Source organism: Dromaius novaehollandiae, unplaced genomic scaffold, assembly GCF_036370855.1.
Source record: "Dromaius novaehollandiae isolate bDroNov1 unplaced genomic scaffold, bDroNov1.hap1 HAP1_SCAFFOLD_41, whole genome shotgun sequence".
Taxonomy (NCBI): domain Eukaryota; kingdom Metazoa; phylum Chordata; class Aves; order Casuariiformes; family Dromaiidae; genus Dromaius; species Dromaius novaehollandiae.
In genome coordinates this window covers 220,912-244,844 of record NW_026991492.1, presented here as the reverse complement: position 1 = coordinate 244,844, position 23,933 = coordinate 220,912, and the positions used below count along the sequence as shown (strand labels likewise).

The following is a 23,933-nucleotide window of genomic DNA, read 5'->3' as shown; positions in this document are numbered from 1 at the left end:
GGTCACCAGGAGAGGCATCTCCAGACCTCTCAGTGGGACAACTTATTTCTTTCCATTGACTAGAAAGGGAAGTCCAGACAACTGGATTAGCCAGAGACATCTGCGCTGAAGGGGTCTGGCATTAGGTGAGATAATTCCCATCCCTGTTGTCACCTCAAATAGAGTTGCACTTCAGGACCATGCAGGGAATGAAAAGGATTTGCGGTGAGATGTGTAGGGACTCTTTTAAGACATCACTCTAATACAGCTACATTGAGATTGGTGCAAATTAGGCCATTGCTAAATAGAGTGTTTTCACTGAGCTGATCAGCCTGCTTTCCTCTATCAGCTGTGACAGTGCAACACCTCATGGTGTGACTCGCTGTGTGCAAAGAGCAAGGAGCAGCAAGAATGATCCTGGGCAGGGAGTGGTTTGAGGGGAACTTGACTTGTGCGAGACACATAAATAGTATTTTTAATAGTGTAGGCCCTCTGCAGCTCCCAGGGGCTCCAGTCTCCAGCAGGTCCCCTGTGAGAGCTGCCAGGCCCAGGCAGGTGCCTCAGAGACACCGGGGCCTCTCCAAGTGCCACTGGGTGCTTGTGGTTGGACACCTGAGCTGGGCCTGGACAGGGGAAGAACTGTTTCAACATTTCAAAAATACAAGACCACTTTCATCAGCTCAAATGATTGGTTAATGTTAACGTCAATGTTTTGCTATGATGAAAGAGTGGAAATCTTCAGGAAGGGTCTTAATCTTGGGAAAAGAAATATTGACCGGCCCTTGACCTTCTGTTTCCACTGCTCTGTCTATTAGGCTGTGGATGTAATCTCAGTGCTCTCTCATATATTTCTACGTGTCCTGATTAACTCGATCATATTTAAAGTCCTCTTTGCTCAGACGATCTGGGTGTATGCACTTTCCATAGTTTTCCAGTTTTCCTCCACCCCTTGCTCTTTCTCCATTCAGATACCTCTCAACTCTCCAGTTGCTGCTCTGAGCTTCTGGGAGTCTGAAGCTTGCCTCGTCTTTCAGCAGTCTCATTGTCTCTTTAGCAACCTCCTTTGTTCTGTTTTTTGGTTTTTTCTTTCCCTATCTATCTTTTGAAAACATTTCAAGGAAGGTTATTTCTTGCGGGTGGTGAAGCTCACTGGAGGAAGCTTGGACTTAACATACACTTGAGGACAGTCTCTTTTATGAAGCTGTTTCAAAATTTATTTTTGTTTGATCACAATTAAGACAAATCCTTCTGTGCATGTTTGCAGCTACTTCTCTAAGGCAAGCAGGTGGGAATTGGTGCACATGAGCTGTAACCTTCAGCTACAGCCTTGAGAGGAAAAAGGTGAGATTTTAACCAGAGTGCTCTAAGTCCCCAGTGGCTGATGAGGGAACTGGCAGGGCTGGGGAGCTGGGGAGGAAGGTTGTCCATACATGTCTCCTATCAAAAATACTGCTTTTCCTACATGTCCAGGCTTCATTCGGAGACCCAGAAGGTCAGTATGAATTGGAGAATGTGGGTATCGCTTATTGTGAAAACTGAAGAATAAAGAAAGCTTCAGAAGCAGACATCTTTCTTTTTCAGGTGCTCATTGAAATCTGCCTAATCTCAATACACACCTGAAAACTTTCTAATTAGCCACACAAGATCTGAAGAACTGAAGAAAATTATGGAAAGAGGCATGGCACCTTAGAGGGTTTTTAATGACCCCTCGGGTGTACTTGGTGCTGAGCCCATGAACTGCAGATGCTGAGAAGAGACTGAAGAAACCTCTCAAGAAGTTGAAGTCAGAAGCAAATCCCAAGTTTCTTGCAGTGCTAACAGGTCTCACTGAGGGCCATTACCAACAAAGTCTCCCCAGGGGCTGATTAGAGCAGAAAGCTGGAGGCCCTGATTGCAGGTAGGCAAAGGCAATGTGCAGGTGGCTGTGATGCCAGGTCAACCTGGATGTGTGTTATCAAGCAGAGCAGCCAGGCACTGACACCCAGCCCCTGGGTAGGGTGATCCTTTCCATCCTGCATTGTTCAGGGCTCTTCCTGAGGGCAGTGTGCAGGTCGGGGTGTGCAATGCTGAGTGCAGGACCATGATACGGCACCTCCCGGGCTCCCAGGGGATAAGGAGGCAGCCAGGCCACAGCGCTTTAAGGAATGGCGTCTGCTCGTAGGCCTTGGTGGCAGAGACACCAGCCATAGACAAGAGGACAAAGACCTAGTTTTATTAGAAGCTTTCAATCCTGGTAGTGCCTCTGGCCATCTCCACCACAGACTGTCCTGTGCTTTCCCATGCCTGTGCATGTTTCCTTGCACACTGTAGACGCCCAACCTGCTTCCCCACCTTGCTCCCACCCCGAGATCTCCCGACCTCTCCTGATGTCTTCCTGTTCTCACTTGCTTTTCCTTGAAACACAAAGCCAGGGGCTGATCACAGACTCCCTCTGGGTGTCCTGTAGCACCACAGCTCTACCCTACAAGTGACATTTTCTTTTCCTAAAGTCACATCTAAACCCTACAGGCTGCTCTTTGTGGCTCTTTCTCCTTCTCATACTGTTTCCCACTACCAAGAAAAGCTCCATCATCTCCAAAACCACCCTTCAAGCAGTCACAGGCAACTACTCTACTGCCCTTTGCCTGCACTTCACCAGGTTAAAGAAGCCCAGGTCCCTCAACCTCTCCTCATGGACGGGATTATTGCTGCCTAGGCACAGGACTTGACTGAGACTTCTCTTGTAAATCTTCATGAGGTACCTGTTGTCCGAATCACCCAAGTTCCTCAAGATCCTTCTGCACTGTAGCTCCTCCTGTGTCAAAACAACAAACAAACAAGCAATCAAACAAACAAAAAAGAAAGAAACCAAAACAGCACCAATGAGTTAAGGGTAAGCAGGGGTGGGGCCGATTGTAGGGGAAGGGATCAGGATGGTAAAGGAGACAAACTTAAAAGGGGAGAAAGAAAAAAAAACCCAAGAAATGTGAAAGCAAAGTAAAGGACTGATCAAGGCTGTCTTGGAGACTGAGGTGGAGGGGACCTCAGGAGTCCTCTAGTCCAATCTCCTTGCTAAGAGCAGTGTCAGCTCTGGGATCAGACCAGGTGGCTCTGGGCTTCTTCCAGTCAGGTCTTGGAAACCTCCAAGGGAGGGGACTGCACAGCCTCTCTGGGCAACCACTTCCAATGCTTGACCATCCTCGTAATGGAAAAGCTTTTCCTTATCTCCTGCACAAACATCTCTTCTTTCAACTTATGCCCATTGTCTCTTGTCCTCCCACTGTGCACCCTGGTGAAGAGCCCTGCTCCATCTTCTGGATGACCTTCCCATAGCCATTGGAAAGCTGCTATGAGATCCCTCCAAAGCCATCTCTTCTGCAATTGAACAAGCCCCATTTCCTCACAGAGCAAGGGCTCCAGCTCCCTGACTACCGTGAGGGCCCTCGGTCAAACTCGCTCCCAGTTATCAGCCTCTTTTTGTGGGAACCCAAACCTGGATGCAGTATTCTAGACATGGTCTAATGAATACTGACTAGAAAGCGATCATCATTTTCCTCAGCCTCCTGGCTGTGCTCCTGCTCAGACAGCCCACGATGCTTCTGGCCTTCTTTGCTGCCAGGGAATGCTGCTGGCTCATGTCTTGCCTCCTGTCCCCCAGGACTCTCGGGTCCTTTTCCACAGAACCACTCCCCAGGCACTCAGGCCCCAGCCTGTATCACTGTGGGGTGTTGGCTTATCCGAGGTACAACATCTGGCATGTGTCCTTGTCGAATTCCATGAGGTTCCTGACAGCCCATTCCTCCTGCCTGTCTAGGTGCCTGTGAATGGCAGCCCTCGAGCATATGACTGGTCCCCCCATCCCCCATTTGGGGTCATCCACAAGCATGATGAGTTTTGCCTGTTCCATGTCACTAATACAGATGATAAACAGGGCAAGTTCCTGGGGAGACCCTGTAGTGCTCCACTTCTCCCTGACCTCCAGGAAGAGTACTACCCATTCACCATTGCCCTCTGAGCCTGACCATCCAAGCAGCTTTTTACCCATCCGGTTGTTTACTCTTCTAGACTGTAACGTTCTAACATGCATGCAAGAATATTGAGGGAGACAGTGTCAAACACCTTGATAAAGTCTGGGTAAAAGACATTGACTCTTCTCCATGCACAATTACAGTTTTTTATTCATAGCAGGCAATCAGGTTGGCGAGGCACAATCTACCCTGGGCAAATCCATGCTAAGTGTTCCCAGGCACCTTCTTCTCCTTCGTGTGCCCAGAACTGTGATCCAAGAGGACTCACTCCTCACCAATGTGAGGCTCAACTGCCTGCAGCTCCCCAGGTTGTCCTTGTGGCCTTTTTGGAAGATGGATAACAATTTGGAAGATGGTAACAATTGCTTTTCTCCAGTCATTGGGACTTTGCCCCATCTCCACAACCTGTCAAAGATGGTAGCGAGTGGCCTTGCAGTGACAGCAGTCAGCTCTCACAGCATCCTCACATGCAGCCCATCCAACCCCTCTGACTTGTGTAGTTTGAGTTCTCACAAGGAATCCCTCACTAACCTCGTCCACCATTGGCTGTTTTTCTCCTCTGGAGTCCTGACTCAAGGCACAACAGCCCAGGAGACCTTGCTTGTGGAAACGGAAGCTAACCATGGGTTGAGGTCCTCACACCTATCTGCATCTGCTGCTAGGGGATTCCCTGTCCCATTTAGCCACATTTCCCTTTTTATTCTTTGATTCTTACTGGAGCAGTAGCAGCTCATCTTCATGCCCTTGACATCCCCTGCAAGTGTCAATGGTAGGGGAGATTTTTCTTCCCTAACACCATGCCTGTGGTGCTGGACAATATTTCTAAATTCCTCCTTTGCCTCTCCCTTCTTCCCCCTGCTGCATGCTTCCCTATTATCCTGGAGCTCAGGTGCGAGGTCCCTGCTTAGCCAGGTTGGTCCTCTGAGGTGTCTGCTAGTTTTAGCGAGTATCGGGATGGCCCATCCTTGGGCTTGGCAGGTCTGTCCTTAAAGGCCTGCTGGTTTTGCTGAGCTCCTGGGCCCTTGAGAGCTGCCTCCCATGGCATCCCCCACCAGTCCCCTGAACAGCCCAGGAAGTCTGCTCCTCTGAAGTCCAGGGTCTGTACTCTGCTACTGTCCTTCCTCAGTCTCCTCAGGATCTGGGACTCCACATTTTCATGGTCACGGTAGGCCAGGCTGACACTGACTATCCCACCCCTGATCAGTTTCTCCCAAACCCTTGTCCATCCCCTGCATCCCATGTGGGAAGAGTCCCACACACCCGCGCTGCCCCTTCACATAAAGGGCATCCCCCCTGCTCATCTTTCCTGACAGTCTCTCCTGAAGAGATTGTACCCTATAAGCATTGCCCTCCAGTCCTGTGAGGGATCCCACCACATCTCAGTCATTCCAACGATGTTTCAGACCTCTGACAGCTTGTGCATCTCCAGCTGTTCCTGTGTGTACCCCAGGCTGCATGCATTTGCATGTATTTGGGCTGCAGAGCCTCAGCTGTGGCACAGAGTGCAGACTGGTCATGGTGACACCTGTTACCAAGAGCCAAAGACGGTGTGTGTGCAATGGCCCCAGTTCAGAGCAGAGCCATGCTGGCACAGATGGCAGGTGGCAATGGAATGGTGAAAGGAGGTTCCCACTAAGAGAGCAAACCCTGCAGTGCCCAAGGCAGAGAAAAACAGAGCTGGGCTGTGCTGAAATGGCAGGAGAGGGGTTTGCTGCCTGAGCTGATTCACAGCACCATGGGGCCTGTGACAGAAGTGAATCTATGTCCCGGCAGGACAAGGTACCACTGAAGAAGTCCCTGGGCCAGGGCAGCCTGTGATCCAGGCACCCTGTGGACATCATCAGGCCAGTCCCTGTTCATGTCATCTGGGGGTGGTTCATGAGGTTCAAGAGGTTCATGAGGAGGAGAACAAGATGGTTTTGAGAGTGCAGAGACTAGAGCAGAGACCTTGGTGTGATGTGCCTCTCCCATTTATGCAGCACGCTTGGATGCAGACAGGATGGATTTGGCCTCAAGGCAGTGGTGGGATAAGATGGGAAGAGGCTCTTCCAGAGTGGGACTTCTCCACCTTTCACACATGAACATCCTCTGATGAGACAAAATGCAGTGCTGGAATGGGTGTCTCTCCGCTGTTTAGAGAGGGACCATCGGTGATTATTTTAGCATGGGGTTATTCTGCCCCCTGTACACACCTTGCCATTTCTCTTTGCACATCATCAGCATGTTTCTGTTTGACAAATCCCTGAGAAATTCTGCCCTTCAGAGCTGCCTCCCTTTGTCTCCCTTCTTGGGCCTCTGTAGGTGTCCTGCCTAGTTAAGAGATAGGAATAGGGCCTTCCAGAATGGGACGTCTTCACCTTTCATAGATAGCCATCTTCTGATGAAAGAAATTGCAATGTTGGAATCAGTCTCTCTCCACTCTTTAGCAAAGGACAATAGCTGATTATTTTAGTCTACTTCAGTGAGCATTTCCCAGGAGGAGGGAGCACAAGGGACAGGGAAATTCAGGCCTTCAGCTGGGCCTCTGCTCCTGAGTGGGGCCAGGCTCCTGGGATGGAGGGAGCTCATGGCAACCTGGCAGCACTGCCCAGACACAGCTGTGTGCAGGAGCAGCTCCTCTGCCAAGAGCAGCAGGGCTGCGGGCACTGCCTGCTGCTGCTGACATGAGATGAGAGAAGGCAGAGAGAAGTGCAAGGCAGTGTGGAGTGGGAGGACAGAGGAGGGCTCCTTGTGGGAGAAATCTTCACAGCCCCTGACACGGTAAGTCTCTGGCTGCAGGGCAATGCTACTGAGGTTCCTGGCAAGGTCTTCTGAACCCAGCAGAAACTATGGCTGATACCATTTTTGTTGTTCTCTCTCCTGGATTATCCAGGGCATAGCAGGAGCAGGAGATGCTTCAAGCAGGATTCCCTGCCACACTGTCACAGGGACAGGGCATCCTGCTGCCCTCTTCCAGAGATACTGCAGTGGTGTGCTGCTGGGGTGGGCACCCTGGTCTGTTTAGGGCAGTGAGTCAGAGCAGCATCCCTGTGCCCCAGGGTGCTGTGTGCCTGGGGCAGTGACTCTGCCGCCTGCAAGGGTCCACACTCAACCTGCCTGGGGAGCTCCCCACGGCACTGTGGGGAGAAGCTCTGCGTGAGGCGATTGACCCCCAGCCAGGCAGGTTCCTTCTCCCATCAAGAGGGTGCTGCATGGGTCAGGGCTGCTCACAGCTCTAGCTCATGCACAGGACATGTCCAAGGGGGTCTGTTCAAGAGGAAGAGAGGGCTACTTCCAAGGGAAGGAGCTTTCCTTCTGGTCTCTGTGCTTTCTGTTTTCTCCCTAATTTTGGCAGAGTTTTCTGTTTTGGCAAGGAACTGGGACTCACAAACCTCCCCTCTCAGAGATCAGGAGGTCTGGGAGAAAGCTCAGCAAACCCCTTCAACCCCACCTCCACCTACAGACAGCATCAGCATCAGCATCAGCATCAGCTGTGTGGTCTCCCTGGGGTTTATGTCACCTGCTCCTTACGACCTGCAGGCACAGAGGTGCCTCTGGACAGTGCACTGTCCCGGGAGGTTTCTGTCGGGCAGATCTGAGCACTCAAAAGGTGTGATGCAGTCTGTGAGCACTGCCTGGGAAAAGGTGTTGGGACAGAGAAAGGTGCCAGCAGGGACTGCTCCAGGCAGCAGAGACAGGCAAGGAAGGAGAGGGAACTGCTAACAGAAGCATCGTGGGAGGATGGATTTGGGCAAGTCATGGTCAGTCCCTGCAATGCAAACACACTGCACTGAGCAAGCCCCCCACGTCTCTGCTCCCACCCAGCAGAGCCTCTGCCCTGACAGCCATGAAGTCCAGGCCATGAGCTGCCTCCTGTACAGCCAGACCTCCAGCAGAGGAGAGGGGCATCTCTCCTGCCACGGGCCCATTTAGTGCTGCCCGACAAAGGGGCTGAGAGTGACTGCCTTGCAGCGTCACCATCTGCCAGGTGGCATGCCCAGCTGGGTAAGGTGAAGGCTTTCCTGGGTGTCCCTGTGTCTCTCTCCTTGCCTCCCTTGGTAGCAGGATCATGGTGTTGCTCCTTGTTTCTTCTATCCATGCTGCTCCTGTTGTTCTCCCTGGCTCTCCGGGGTGGATGGGTTTTCAGCTGCAGTTCAGACACCACCGCTGCAAGCGCATGGAAGTGAGGGGTCTGCAGCCCCCTTCTAAGCTGTGCAGCCCCAAGAAATGCAGTCTGTTGTGTTTGGAAATGAGCTGATCCTCCCTTAAGGAGAAACCATCTTCAGTCCTCATGGGCCTGTGACTGTTTCCCCAGGGTGTCCTGCCAGGCTGTGAGCGGCCCTCCAGAAAGGCACTGCTGTCTCATAGCATATCTGTAATAGCTGAGAGACAAATGAAGAAGGTGCAGAGATGCTGAGAGTATGGAGATGGTGGTGGGAGGCTGTATATGGGCATCTGAAGAGAGCCCTGTGTGTCCTTGGCTAGAAGGGGAGTGTGGAGACCTCCCTCTGGTGCCTGGAGAAAGGGTGAGAAGGTTGGAGATCTGCACTTTGAAACTGGACTCCTCTGCTCTCAGCAGGGGCTGGTTTCCTTTCAGGGCAACATATGAGTGCGATCGTCCACCAGCTCAGTAAGGTGTGAGCACAGGACAGCTGGGAACAAGACTAATACACAGACTAGCTGTCCTCACACTGCAACAAGGGACAGTGAATCCGTTTTTCTCAGGACTCACAGTAGAAATGCCAAGGATTTCTACCTTTGAGGAACACTGCCCAGGGGTGACAATACCATCTAAAATAAAATATAAAATCCCAGAAACTCTCTTCCTCAAACATCATTCTTTAGAGTGGGGGGAGAAGACGGTGAAAAGCCCTTCTACACGATGAGTAGTTTTCACCTGACAGAAACTGTGAGTGTCAGAGCTCGTCACCCCCATTCCCCTGTGTGCGCTGCTGTACAGCAGGACTGACTCTTCTGGAGCTCATGGGCAGAGGCCCCTGCTCCTCACAGCAGCACACTGAGCCAGTGCAAAGTGGAGCTGAAGCAAGGGAGCTGCACAAAGATCCTCTCAGTAAAGAGAGAGGCAATGTGGGGGGTTGTATGGGAACTGCAACAACTGGGGGCTTTTTTGCTTGAAGATTCTCTCCTAACTGCTCAATGTCTTTTCTCCTTTGGACAGTACCCCATGCCTGGAGACAGCAAAATCTCCAACAGCAGCTCCCTCAATGAATTCCTCCTCCTGGCGTTTGCAGACACACGGGAGCTGCAGCTCCTGCACTTCCTGCTCTTCCTGGGCATCTACCAGGCTGCCCTCCTGGGCAATGGCCTCATCATCACAGCCGTAGCCTGCGACCACCATCTCCACACCCCCATGTACTTCTTCCTCCTCAACCTCTCCCTCCTTGACCTTGGCTCCATCTCCACCACTGTCCCCAAATCCATGGTGAATTCCCTCTGGAACACCAGGGCCATTTCCTACTCGGGATGTGCTGCCCAGGTCTTCCTTGTTTTCTTCTTCTTTGGAGGAGAGTATTCTCTCCTCACTGTCATGGCCTATGACCGCTACGTTGCCATCTGCAGACCCCTGCACTATGGGACCCTCATGGGCAGCAGAGCCTGTGTCAAAATGGCAGCAGCTGCCTGGGCCAGTGGTTTTCTCTATGCTCTCCTGCACACTGCGAACACCTTTTCAATACCACTCTGCCAAGGCAACACAGTGGACCAGTTCTTCTGTGAGGTTCCCCAGATCCTCAAGCTCTCCTGCTCAGACTCCCACCTCAGGGAGGTTGGGCTTAATGTGGTTAGTGCCTGTTTAGTCTTTGGGTGTTTCATTTTCATTGTGGTGTCCTACGTGCAGATCTTCACTGCTGTGCTGAGGATCCCCTCTGAGCAGGGCCGGCACAAAGCCTTTTCCATGTGCCTCCCGCACCTGGCTGTGGTCTCCCTGTTTGTCAGCACTGTCATGACTGCCTACCTGAAGCCTCCCTCCATCTCCTCGCCAGCTCTGGATCTGGTGGTGACTGTTTTGTACTCAGTGGTACCTCCAACTCTGAACCCCCTCATCTACAGCATGAGGAACAAGGAGCTGAAGGATGCCCTGAGGAAAGTGATTTCATGGACATTTTTCAGCAGTGGTAACATTGCCAAAGCTCTCCACAAATGACTCCCACGGTATCCAATACCAGGACTGAGCATTGTTTGTTCACTATTGTTACTATGATTAGTAGTATTTGTTATCATGTTGCTGTGAAAATGCTTGGATTCATTTGACCTTTACTGAGACTGCTCTGTCTCCCCTGGTGCCCACATGATATTGTGTCCAACACTGGGTCAGAGCTGACTCCCTCACAGTATCTCTGAAATAAAGTAGGTGCTTTCTGGTGCAGAGCTTGAAGGCTGGGCTTCCTCCAAAGCTGGTGTCAAGAATAGGCCCAAGGAAATCATGACCCAAAGGGGCTGCTGCTGATGGGGTTCTCCATGGGTTCAGGAGCAAAAAGCTCATGATCATGTAATGATCTCTTAGAGACCACGGCTGGATTTAGCACTCCCCCATCAGTGTCCAGTGACAGTGGAGGGGACGAATGGTCACAGATTTACATACCCAGAGCTGTGCCACATGTTAAAGCACAGTGTCTGATGCCTGTCCTTCTGGAGGGGAAGATGGAGGTGCCCAGAGAGCTCAGAAGATCTCCTGGGGCAGCATGTTCTATGGGTGGGCAGTGAGAGGAGCCTCACAAAGTGAGAGGTCCTCCAAGGTGGAGTCAAAGATAAAGTGCCAGCACAAGGTTTCCACAGGCAAAGGAGAGGCAGTGGGGACCCAGCTGGCACGGCGAAGGGAGCCTGGAGAGCGTTTCATGTCACTCTCTGTGAAATACCATGGGTAGGATCTAGAAGCACACCTGGACACAACTAGCACCCTTGGAAATGCTCCACAGTCGTTGCAAGCATCTGCCACATCTGCAGTCCCCCTGCAGGGATTAGAGGCTGTGATCCTCATTTGGTTGGGTCTGCTCCCACCCTGACCAGCACGGCCAGTGCAGAGTCACCTCATGGCCCTGTGGCCTCACAGCCTGCTCATTCTGCAGAGCAGTGCCAGCAGCTTGGGGCCCTGCAGAGCAGGGGAGGGGGTGTGGGAATGGCCAGCAAGATCAGAGGAGTGACTGGGAGAAATTAGAAGGAAGTGGAACTGGGCTTGAAAGTGTCTTGGAGAGAAAAATGCTGACGTACATTAAAAAAAACAAACGTTCAGAGTGTGAGTACACTAAAGCGAGCTTACGGTGTAGAGCCGAAGTCCTCACTGTCCTGACCCTCCACATGGCCTGGGCAGTGCCTGAAGAAGGATTAATGCTCCCCACCCTCCCAGCTCAGAGTGCCATCGTCCCTCCTGATGGGTGGCACCAAAAAAAAAAAAGTCTGGAATCCTTTGTGGGAGCCTGCATTGAAGGAAGCAGGACCCAGAAGCCATTTCAGTTTGCTGCTGTCCCTCAGGCCCTGTCCCCAGCACATGACCTTGAGACAATCTCCCTCACCCTGCATGCTGGTCCTCACCCCAAAAGTCACATCCAGAAAGGGGTCCATGCCCAGCTGGAGGACCGTGCGTCCAGCTGTGACCCCTGGGAGGACAAGTCCTCTCCTGGATCCTCTGCAGGGCTGGCAGGGAGCATGCAGAGGAGATCCCGAGGCCGTCTACTCGGCCTGCAGACCATCCTTCTCCCATGGGAGACCTCAAGCAGAGTGCTTCAGGGCAAAGATCCAGCCCAGCTGCTTGTTGCATGAACAGGGAGGAGAAGCTGTCCCAGGAAATTCCTCACACACCCAGCCCCTGGTACCAGCCATCTCCAGCACTGGCCATTCCCCATGGTCCTGGTGAGGGCTGATCTTTGAATGTGAGCAGCTCCGTCTGCCTGCTGGGCTCAGCACCTGGGTGGGGGGAATGACCACCCCGCTTGGCCTCTCTCCCTGGGCCCAGACCCCAGCAGACCCTGGAGCATGGCCTTCTGCTAACCCTGGGGGACAGGATGAGGGCTGGGCAGGGCCTGGGGACTGGTGGGAGGCTGCTGGGCAGGAGGGCCTTGGGGGAGGGGGCACTGAGGGCTGTCATGGGAACCATGCTGGGGGGACATTTCCCCACCCTGAACGCACCCTGTCCTGTGCGGTGCCTGCACAGTGGGGCCATGGGGTCACACGGAGGGCAGCAGGGCTGGGCCAGCACAGGGACAGGAGGGAGACAGGAGCCACGACACTCCAGGAGCTCCCGACAGTCCTGGAGGGGAACCACTGCTGCTAGCAGAGTCGGGGATTTCTCGAGGGCTGCAGCCAGCGGCACAGGCTGCCAGGACTCCCAGACCCAGCACAGGTGGCTGGAGCCCAGTAACGCAGCTCACGGTGCCCTCCGTCCTGCGTCACTGTCCTCTCTCAGGCGCACTGCTGGGTGTGTCACTCCCTGCACAGGCAGGGAGAGGAGCTGCTGGAGGTCTGCTGTTCTCACCCCTGCTGATCTCAGCTCTGCCCTGGTGTCAGCCCACAGGCTCTGCCCTGGGTCACGTCATGTCTCCATACACTCTCCTCTGAGACCATGTAGGGACCTGCAGCACATAGCTCTGCTTGGAGCTGGCCACCACGGCCCACCTGCACAGTCCCAGGAGATCCCAGCAAGGCTGTGCTTGGAGGTGAGGCTGCGATTGTCCTTGGTCAAAGCAGATGGGATGGTCTGGCTGGGGGCCAAGGGGAGGAAAGGAGAAGAGACAGCAAGGAGAAGATTCAGTAAGGAAAATTTCAAATGAGATTAAGGAAAAAAAATGAAGAAATAACCATAGTAGTTGAGCAGCACTGGAACAAGGCCCCAGGGATTTTTTGGAAACTCTCCTGGAGAAAGCACCCACCAACCTGATCTAACTGTAAAGTTAGCCCAGCTCAGAGCAGATCGTGGTCCTGGAGATCTCCAGCAGTCCCTCCCAACCCAAAGCCTCCAGGAGGAAGGGGCTGGAAGGAGGAGTCCTGGGCAGGGGACACTGCTGTGGGGTTGAGGCCTTGCTGGCATTTGTACTGCCTGGTCAACTCTGTCCTCAGAGTCACACAGGGAGTGAGTTCATCCTCAAAAGGAGTCTCTGCTCCATGGGCAACAGGAGTCAAACCAGTGCAGAAGACTGCAGAAAAGTTCTCAGGAACACGCCAGGCATTCAGCCCCTTCGACTGCTGAGGTGTCCCCAGAGCGGTGCTTTGCATCCTGGATCTTGAGGGCTGAGAAATCTTTAGAGCCAGGGCAGATGGGAGTCCCATCTCCTGGGCTCACAGGTTACAGGGCATGAGCAGGGCTGTACTGGCTGCAGGGAGGGAATCACTGCCTGGGGCATGAGCAGATCCCCCTCTGCCCTCCCCTCTCTCTTCACATCCCGCAACAGAGATTGTTTCCTGTGTTGGCCCTCCCTGCCAGGCTGTATTCCCAGCTGGAGGGAACACAGTCTTCACACTGGGGAAATGCAGCAGAGCCCAGTCTCATCTAGAGGAGTGGGGTCCCACCACACCTGCAGGGTGGCCAGGGCTGCAGGCTGCAGACCCCACGCTGTTCCCCGCAGACCTCCTGCCTGGGGCTGGAGGGTGCCCAGCAGCAAGGCAGGCATGCCTGGGGGTCTGGTGCCATTGGGGTGGTGGCCTTTGGAGCAGCCTCTGTCTGTAAGGGCCTCAGGAGCTTCTCCGCCTCCCTGTTAGTGGCAAAGTTAGTGTCCCAGCTTCTTCCCTCTGGAAAGCTGAGGATTTAATTCTCTGGAGAAAGGGGAAGGGGGGGAAGACTTTTGTCCATGGGACTTATACTATGCTGTCAGCTCTCTGCTGTCTTCTCCTGTTCTATCAACCCAGAAATCCTTCAGCAAGGGCATTTTTTTTTCTTTCTGACCCTCTTTCTGACCCTGCTGTGAGCAGCAGGTTGCACTACAGGCCTCCTGTGGCCTCTTCAACCTGAATTATCCTAAAAGCCTGTGACCTCAGGCCCCATTGCAAGCACAGAGCTAATGTTTCTGGGACAGGAGTCACTTCTGCTTTATGTGACCATCTGAAAGCAGGCAGGTGAACACCTCCTCCTCCCCTTTGACTGTAAGGGCAGCCTGGGAGGCACTGCCTCAGGCATATCTACATTACCCCAGAAATTCTTTGCGTCTACCTTTAACCACATAAAAATCCATTGCCTGGGTCCTCTCAGTGGTGAGGGGGGAAATGCAGGCTCTTCTGCCTCTAAGTAGATGGTGCCATCCTGCCCTTTCTTTCTTTCTTGCCTGAAGCTGAGCCTGGATGGGGAAGTGAATGTGGAGGTTGTCTGTCACTGCAGTGACCGTGAGATGGTGGAGAGGTAGGAGGAATAGCAGGATCACCGCCCTGGACTGCAGCAGAGGGTCAAGATGATCCTTGTCAGGATGCCATGAGTGACTGGCCTGGAGGGCAGAGGAGCCATGGAGCCCTCTTGGAGCTTCAGGAACAATGTCCTCAAAGCACAGGAGCACAGGAAAGTCTGCAGGAAAGTCCTTCAGGGCCTGACCTGGGGCTGGCACGGATGAACAGGGACTTTGTGATTTAGGACTTCAAAAGGCAGAAGGAAGTGCACAGAGGGTTGGAGGGGGAATGGGCTGCCCAGGAAGAAGACACAGACATTGCGTAACATGGAGTTAGGCAAGCCAAAGCTCAGCTGGAGCTGGAGCTGGAGCTGGAAGTGGGAAGGGATGGGGAGGGCAACCAGAAGGGCTTCTGTAAGGATGTTGGCAGCACAAGGAAGGCAGCGAGCAAGGAAAATGTGGTCTCCCTGCTCAGTGGGGCAGGGGACCTAGTGACAAAGACAGGGGAAAGGCTGAGGAGCTCATTGCCTTTTTTACTTTGTCTTTTACTGGTGGTGTCTACTGCCAGGCCTCCCTGGCCTCTGAATCCTTTGGCAGCATCTGTGTTAGCAAAGCCTCACCCATGGCAGAGGAAGATACAGCTGGGGAGCACTTTTGCCCAGTGGCACACACAAGTCCATGAGACCAGAGCGGAAGCACCCCAGGGTGCAGGGGGAGGTGGCTGGAGTCATTGCAACACTGCTGTTGATAGTCTTTTAAAGGTCAGGGCAATCAGGGAGGTTCCTGATGACAGGGAAAGGCAGACATTGCACCCATTTTCCAGAAGGGCAAGAGGGAGGGTCTAGGGAATGACAAGCTGGTCAGCTTCATCTCAGTGCCTGGGAAGGTGATGGAGCAAATCCTCCTGGAAACCATCTCCAAGCATATAAAGGAGAAGGGTTGGAAGAGGCAGCATGGGTTGACCAAGAGGAAATGGAAACCATGCCTGACCAACCTGATTGCCTTCTACTGTCAGATGAATGGCTTTGTGCGCAGGGGATATTGTGAACCTTCTCTTTAGCAAGGCCTTTGACACAGTACCTCATAGTCTCCTTACAGGCAAATTGTTGAGACGTGCCCTGGGTCAATGGATCATAGGAAAGGTGGAAGACTGGCTGGACCATCAGGCTGAAATGCTGTGCTCAGTGGTACAAGTTCCAAGCGGCAGCCAGTTACTAGCGGCATCCCTCAGTGATCAACATGTGGGGCAGGACTGTTAAACCTCTTTATTAATGGCCTGCACAGTGTCTGGAGTGCACTCTCAGCACCTTTGTGGACAATGCACAACTGGGGGGGAGCCCCTGGGCAGCTGCATCTAGTTCCCTCTACAAGGACCAGGGGGTCTGGGACTAGACGACATCCAGAGGTCTCGTCCACCCCAAGGGCTGTGATTCAGTGAACCGTTCCCTGGAGACCTCTGTAGAGAGAGAAGAGGCAGAGGAAGCAGACAGGAGAGGGAAGCAGAAGAGATCGGAAACATGTCTATTTAAATAAAGTAGCTCCTCAGAACAAAGTTTCTCTATTCAGAGTATTGGTGGCAAATGTATTTTGATGAATAATGTGTATATATATATACATATACATTTTTATATGTACATATATGTATACGTACACTCACACAGACAGACTAATTCCTGCAGTGCATGAACATGGTGCTGCCAATGAATAAGAAAGAAAAACTATTTGGCAATGGTGAAAACTGTGTGAAGTTTTGAAAATGAGGATTCTTTGTCAATTATTGCATTGAAGATGTTTTAGAGACTCCTTTAAAACCTTGCTGTAACACGGGTATGTTGAGATTTGTGCAAATATGGCCACCCAAAAACAGAGCATTTCCTTGAAGCTGGGCACCCTGCTTTCCTCATCAGTCGGGAGAGCCCGATACCTCAGAGTGCAATGTCTTCTGTGCAAAGAGTGAGGAGTGGCACGGACAGCCATGGGTAGGGGGTGGTTTTCTGAGCAGTTGTCTCTGTGTGAGACATATCTTGTTTAATGGTGCAGGCCTGATTAAACAGAAATGTTTAGAAAATGACATTAAAAATGAAGCAAGAAAGAAATAAAGAAAAAGATTTAAAGCAAAGAAATGCTTTGTTATACTTTCCAGATTTTCATTTCGATGTGTTCTTATTGTCTTTCCTGATTTATTCTGTTTTAGTATACTAGTCTTTGGGTCAATGATGCATTATCTTTTTGTCTGAAATATTGAATTTGATTTTCAGAGCTGGGCTGGGATGCAGTCACAGGGTCATGGACACATGCTGCCATTGCAGGTGCCCTGGTCCCCTCTGCCCAGCCTCCCTCTGCAGCTCCCAGGGGCTCCGGTCTCCTGCAGGTCCCTTGTGAGAGCTGCCAGGCCCAGGCAGGTGCCTCAGAGACACCGGGGCCTCTCCAAGTGCCACTGGGTGCTTGTGGTTGGACACCTGAGCTCTGCCGGAAAGGTGAAGAACTGTTCTCCACATAAAAATAAAAACATATGAGACCATTTTCACCAGCTGAAAGGACTGAATAATTTTAATTAAATGTCAGTGTTTTCTCATGATGACATAATGGAAATTTTGAGGAAGGGCATGAATCTCAGGAGAAGAAATGTTGATCTGCCCCTTAACTTTTGTTACCACTGCTCTGTCTGTTATGCTGTGCTTTTAGCCTCACTAATGTTTCACCTATTTCCACATGCCCTGCTGAAATTGATCATTTCTGAAGTCAACTTTGCCTCAGACCATCTGGGCATATGCACTTTCCATAGTTTCCCAGTCTTCCTCCTCCCCTTGCTCTTTATCATTCAGATACTTCTCAACTCTCCATTAAGCTTTAGGGAGTCTGAAGCTTGCCTCGTCTTTCAGCAGTGTAATTGTCTCTTCAACCAACTCCTTCACTGTGTCTCTGAGCAGCCTTTCCTATCTATCTGTCAAAAACATGTCAAGGAAGGTTATTCCTTGTAGACTGTGGGCCTCACTGGAGGCAACTTGGACTTGACATACAGTTGAGGAGTGTCTTTTATTTCTTATGACACTGGATCATGTTCATTTTTGTTTGATTGCAATTAAAGTGTCACCGTGGGCTGGTCCCTTTCCTCTACAGAGCTCCAACACTCAAAGCAGAGCAAGAGTGAAAGGGAGGAGAGTCAGGCAACAGCTTGTGGGGACAGACCTTCTGCTCCTCAGTACCTTCCCCCTCTGCCACAGCAGGCATTGCCTCACTGCAGCCTTTGTGTGGGGGCTGCAGCTTTCCTGGAGATACATCGACACAGCAGTGAGACTTTCTCTTTTCAAGGTTTCTTCTCCTCATTTCCACACTGTCCTGCTGTGCTCTCATGTGTGTATATGGCCCAGGAGTTCTCATAACCTGGTGGTGGTTGGGTTGTGTATCCATGTGCATGTCTCCTGGCAGGAGAAGGCAATGGGCACCCTTATGCCAGACCTGGCCTCCAGAATAACAGTTCTGTAATAAAAGAACATCTCCCCTGTGACGTGCCTGAAGTCTGGCCTTTCTTCAGAAGATGGAGTCAAAACTACGCCCAAGGGATTGCACCACAAAAGGGCCTGTTCTTCTGCTTGTGAAGTCCATGGGAGCCAGGACATGAGCTCAGACCCTGGCTGATCTGTTAGGGACTGAGGGTTGGATTCAGGGTTCACCTGTCAAGGACCAGTGGAGATGGTGAATGATGTCTGAATTGCCCGCCTGGGGCTGTCCCACAGGTGACAGTGCTGATGGGAGATGCCCATCCTTCTGGAGGGGAATCTGCAGGAGATCCCCAGGAGAGCTCAGGGGATCTCCAGGGACAGTGTGTGCCTGGGTGTGGGCAGTGAGTGGAGCCTCACAGAATGAGGGATGGTCCATGGTGCAGTAACCAGAAGGTAGAGCATTAAATCCAGGTATGCATGGGGAAACGAGGGCTCTGCAATCCCCACAGAGGCAGTGGGGACGCAGGAGGCCCAGGGAAGGGGCACTGGAGAGTGATTCCTGCACCCTGAGTGAAACACCACAGGCAGGAGCTAGTGCCCACCCAAACACATCTCCTGCCATTGCAGGTGTGCTGGGGTCACTCTGAGCATCATCCATGAGCACAGACACCTGCCAGCAGTATCAGTGGTCCCTGCCCAGCTGGGTCTGCTTCCCACCCCAGCCAGCACAGCCAGTGTGGAATAACCCCGTAGCCTCACAGCCCACTCGCCCTGCAGAGCAGCACCACCAGCCTGAGGCCCTGCAGGGAGCACAGGGCAGGGGGTGCAGGAATGGCCAGGCCAGCACTGACACACTGACTTGGGAAAGGCTCTCTGGGGAGCAGGGATGCCCCAGGAGAGGAGCAGGGCAGCATTCAGAGATAGAAAATGAGAAGGAGAAACAGGTTTCTCTGTGCACCAGCTTGGGGCAGGCTGCTGTGTCCCTGGGGCAGCAGGAGCTGCTGGAGGGGCTGCAGGGCCAGGGCTCTGGTGCTGTGCTGGGCAGCGGGGTGAGCATGGAGGGGCTGCAGGCAGACAGGGAGGGGGATCTGCTGGGCACAAGAGCAGGGGAGACAGAGAGTGACCAGCCTCATTGTGAGGCCTCCTCCCCCTTGCCAGGGAGCTGCTGCCCTTGTCCTTGAGCTGTGCCTGAGTTGTGCTGTGGACATGACTGTGCCTGGCCCTGCATCTCTGGGGTGCTGACCTGACCCTGTGCCCATCCTGCTGACCTGACTCCCTGTCTCTACCTTGGACCTGTGTCTGACTACAGTTAGGAAAGCCTTGGCAATGGCAGCTGGGACCCGAGCAGATCCCAGAGAAGGCTGTAGGTGCAAATGGTGACCCCTTTATCCATAACAGCAACTCTTGCCTGACAGCCAATGTAAAGGTGTAAAGACTGCTTCAATTTTCAGACCTCTACCCAGGTAAGAAGTCTTAGAAGTCCTGCACAGAAGGTCTTAGCTGGATGAAAAAGCAAGACGGGAACTTGGGCATGATTTATGATGTATAGTTGGGAGAGCAGGTTTTTCTGTATCACAGCTCGAGTGTTTATGCACAATGCGTGATGGGGTTCCTGCCACAAAGGGTATGTTGGGAGCAGCAAGAGCGGGTCTGCTCCATGTGGGAAGCACAGTCAGGAGGTGAGGGTGCTGGCAAGGCAAGCAGGGAAGTGCCACACCAATGAGAGGTGCCGTCCTGCAGTGCCCAGACAAGAGGAGCAGAGCAGGTTTGGGGATGGTAACCGGGATCAGGAACAGTCCAGCAATGGCCAGACAAGACTGTAGTGCTCCAGCCAGCCCTGCTTTGTGTGGGAGGTTGGACTGGAGACCTGCAGAGGCCCCTTCCCACCAAAACCCCTCCGCGACTCCGTGAATTCTTGCTCCTTGGCCTCTGCTCCGGCATACCTGGGACAGGGACAAGAGCATCTGGGGCAGGGTAGAATGAGCCTGGCTGGGAGGGCATCAGGGGAAGAGCTGAAGGTCCCTGGCTCAGCCCTGGGCTTTGGAAATCTCCCTCATGCATCAGGAGAGGCTCCGTCTGCCTCTTCTGCCCTGCCTGTGCTCCCCTCCCCTCAGCCAAAGCAGAGTCCAGCATCGCCTGGGGACTCTCTTCCCCATGGGGAGCAGAGGGAGGGCCTTCACCAGCCCCACACTGCCATTACCAACCCCAGCCTTTGCAACTGTGTGTGCCTGGCTCTGCCCACTTGCCTTCCCCAGTCACGGCTGCACTGAAAACCATGAAAATCCCAGTGTTCCTGCCCCCAAGCTGGCATCCACCACATCCCCGGAATCTGGCCAGATACAAAGGCATCGCCCACCAGTTCCCCAGCCATGCAGCCAAGGGCAGGGGTCTTTGCCCCAATTTCCCTGCTCCTCCCCTGCTCCCGGCACTTCTGCTGCTGTGCCCATGTCAAACCCTCCTGTCACCAGACTGCCCTGGGGCCCGAGGCAGCTCCAGCTCCCTCCAGGGCTGCACTGGAGCCGTTCAGAAGGGGTCTGAGGTGGGGCTGGCACTGCCAGGGTGGGTTGGGAGAGGGCAGCTCCCCTCTGACATGCTGGGGCAGGGGCTGAGGCTGGGGATCAGCACAGCTTTTCCCTGGGGAGCTCCCTGAGGAGCCGCTGCAGGGAATACTCCACCTCTGCTCCGGCAGCAGCATCAGCGCTCAGGGTGCGGGGGTGGATGTGCACAGAAGGGGAAGGGGCACGGGCTGCCCGGGGGGAGCATCAAGACCTCTGTCCATGCAGAGATGGAGTGAGGAAAGCCAGAGCTCAGCTGGAGCTGGCACCAGAGACCTCGGACATGGAAAGGGCTGGGGTATTATTAAAGGACTACTAAATGACGCCCCAGAATCTGGGCAGTCCAAGCACTCGGTCCCTGCCTAGCCTGGGCTGAGCTCCACGTGAGGGTCAGCAGACAGCCATGCTCCAGGATCTGCTGGGGTCTGGTGCAGAAGAGAGGCCATGCAAGGCTGGCCTTTTCCCCTTTGTAGGGATATGCAGACCCACAGGAGGAAAGAGCTGGCCGGTGTACTTTGGTCTTCCAGGGGAAGGTAGCAGGCGGGGGAGGCTGCAAGAGATGGTGAGGACCCAGAGCAATGGGTTCTGGGGTTGAGGGGGGATTGTCTGCACCTGACGAGTACCTCAGTGAGGCCAAGATTTATAAATACCATCCAAGGCCACCTCCTCTGCCAGCTTAGAGATGCTGCTGGGTGGGAGGTGAAGCCACTCTAGGTTTCCAGGTGAGATTTCTCTCCTGCAAAGATTGTGCTGTTTCCCACAGGAAAACCATTGCTGCCCCAGACTGCAGCTCAGGGAATGTGTCCCAGGATGACTGTGAACAGAATTGTACCCTCCAAGCATGCTGCAAATATAAAAATGCCCTCCAATCTCAAGGAGCTACGGGTATCTCCTATGTCAAGCCTTCCCCTTTCCAACCAGCTGGGCTCCTCACAGCTACTCGCACAGGGGCTGACGTCTCCAGATGACAGGGACTTTGGTTTCTTCCGATTTCTTTCAATACCAGAGGCTGGATGATGCATCTCCTTCAGTCTCAAGTCAGAGGGGGGTTTCCCCGAATACCCCTTGCAGGTGGAGAAGCCCCAAGGGCAAGCCTGACTTGGAAGGTGGGGGAAGGCAGACAACAGGGCCTGCCTGGGCCTGACCATCTCCTCCAGTGGTCACCAGCAACTGTGACAGCAGAGACTGTGACAACATAACTGGGCAATGAGGCAAGTTCATGAAGCAGGGCAGCACAGGCACACCTGCCTTGGAGGCCAATGGGCACCAACATGCTTTTCTTTGCTCTAGCAGGGGGATAACTAGAAGAACTGGTTCAAAGCAGTTTCCTCACAGAACAAGGAAACCTGCTTTTCTGTCACACGCAAAGCTGGAGTTGGTCATTTCTGCTGAATTTCATGACCTCTGGCCACCTGCAGTCCTGCTCGCAGATCACTGGGGCTGGAGGTGGCTCCTCTGGCTTGTCTCTCAGGGAGACAAAGCTCACAGCTGTGAGCTTTATGGCCAGCAGATCTCCTTTCCTTGTCAGCTCCTCGGTCACCTGTGTCAGGATGTTGTGGCCAATGCACTCCAGAAACCTCCTGCATGGCTGTGCCCTGCTGTGTTGTCCCTGCTGCCAGTATCGGGGTGGCTAAGGTCCCCACTCAGGAGACCAGGGCTTGCAAACGTGAGGCTTCTTCCAGCTGTCTGAAGAAGGCCCCGTCTGCTGCTTTTTCCTCATTGGGTGGCTGTAGCTGACCCCCAGCACAATGTCACCCATGTTGCTCTGCCCACTAGCCCTGACCCACAGGCTCTCAACTGGCTCATTGTCCATCTCCAGCAGAGCTCCCTTCATTCGAGCTGCTCTCCCACATGAAGGCCAACTCCCCCTCCTCGCCTTGCTTGCCTGTCCTTGCTAAAGAGCCTGTGTCCATCCATTGCAGCACTCCAGTCCTGTGAGCGATCCCTCTGTGAGCCCAATGAGCTCATAACTCTGCAGCAGCACATAGACCTCTCACGCCTCGTGTTTGCTCCCCATGCTGCACGTGCCAGTGCACGGGCACTTCAGAGAGGCACCAGCCATGCTCATTTCTCAGGAAGGCTATGAGAGCTTCCCCTATATTGCTTTCCTGCAGGCACCTCCTTATTTATGTGGATTCATTTGGGGTGGGCCCCCTTCAGCCCTGGTTTGGGGATTACAGGGTCCTGATTGTTTACACCATCCTGCACCTTTTCCTTGCCAACCTGCTCCACCACTTCCTCACTTGACCGTTGATCATCCTCTCCCTCCTGTCGTTCCCAGTGTAACACTCTCCTTGCCAGGTTTGCCGGGCTGTCAGCAAAGGTGCTCTTGCCCTGGTGGTCAGCCTGACCCAAAGTCTTCCAAGCAAAGAGGGCCCCATGGTCACAAAACCAAAACCCTTTTGCTGACACCAGCTGTGCAGCCAGTTGTTCACCCACAGGACCTGTCCCGACCTCCTCAAGCCCTTCGCCCTCACCAGCAAGACTGAAGAGGAAACCACCCGGGCCCCAGATCCCCCAGTCATCACCCCCAGAGCCAGGCAGTTGTGCTTGATGCTTTGCAGGTGTCCCCAGGCAGTGCCTTTGGTGCCCACGTGGACAACTAACATGGGAGGACAGCGTGAAGGGCAGACGAGCCTCGGTCTTCACTGATGGGCCTACCCACTGCGACAGAAACGCCCTCACGATCATGATCCCAGCCAAGTCGCCTTGACCTCCTCTCCCTCTTGCATCATCCAGGCCCTCACTGCTCCTGGCTGGGCTTTGTCGTTTCCTGCAGGTCCTAACGAACCTGCACACCCGCCTGCCTCCTCCCCACGGACCTCCGTGACACCACTAAACTCCCTGGCACCTTCATGTCCTTGGGGTCCCCCAGGAACCCTGCAAGCCCAGGGACACCTCAACACCTTCCTGTGTGCTTGGGGCCCCCAATCCCTGCCTCCTCATGAGGGACAAGGCCCTCAGGGTGCCCTGCTGTGGGGCTGTATCCCCAGGGGATAGAAGGGGGTTCAGGGCCCCCAGTTCCAGCCAGGAAGGGTCTAAGGGAACAAAGAGCTGCCCCCCTTCTCCTGGCACGGGAGGGCCCACAGGGCTTCCTGGAGGGGTATGGCGGGGTGGTGAGCTTCCCTAGCAGTGCCCTGACCACCCCAAAGCTGTGATCTTCCCTCAGTAATGCCCTGACCCCAAAATGCTGCAAGCTTCCCCCAGTGGTGCCCTTTCCCCCCACAGCTGTGAGATTCCCCTAACAGTGCCCTGACCTCACACTGCATTAAGAACAGGGAGATGCTGCTTGGTTGGAGTTGTAGAAGAGCAGAGACACCACTTCTGCCAGAGGGCCTCTGCTGAGGTGCCCTGTGAGACCGGGCCCTCCCAGTCCATCTGTGGGGACCTTCCTGGGAACTGTGAGAGCCAAATGAGCCAAGGAGAGCAGCTGCCAGGACAAGGCACTGGGGAGCCCAGAGCTGGGGAGAGGAAGGTTCTTCCTTCTCCCCAGAAACCAGCTCCCAGCTGGGCTCAGGAACTGGGCCCAGAGGCCTGGAGGCAGAGACACGGAGAGGGGGATCCCCATGGGGACAGCAAGGCACTGTGATGGGGGAGGTCCCCATGGGGGACTGCCAGGACATGGTCATGGGAGTCCTCTTGGTGACA

At 53.7% G+C, this 23,933-nt stretch overlaps 1 protein-coding gene across 1 annotated transcript; it reads left to right on the top strand.

Annotated features, from left to right (window-relative positions):
* Positions 1 to 9,333: 9,333 nt before the first annotated feature.
* Positions 9,334 to 22,532, top strand: LOC135326922 (olfactory receptor 14C36-like; the record flags this gene model as incomplete). The annotated part of the gene is made up of 3 exons (XM_064504562.1): positions 9,334 to 10,071; positions 14,240 to 14,307; positions 22,400 to 22,532. Coding segments are annotated over 3 exons (939 nt in total), but the record flags the coding sequence as incomplete, so codon positions are not given.
* Between the last annotated feature and the right edge of the window lie 1,401 nt (positions 22,533 to 23,933).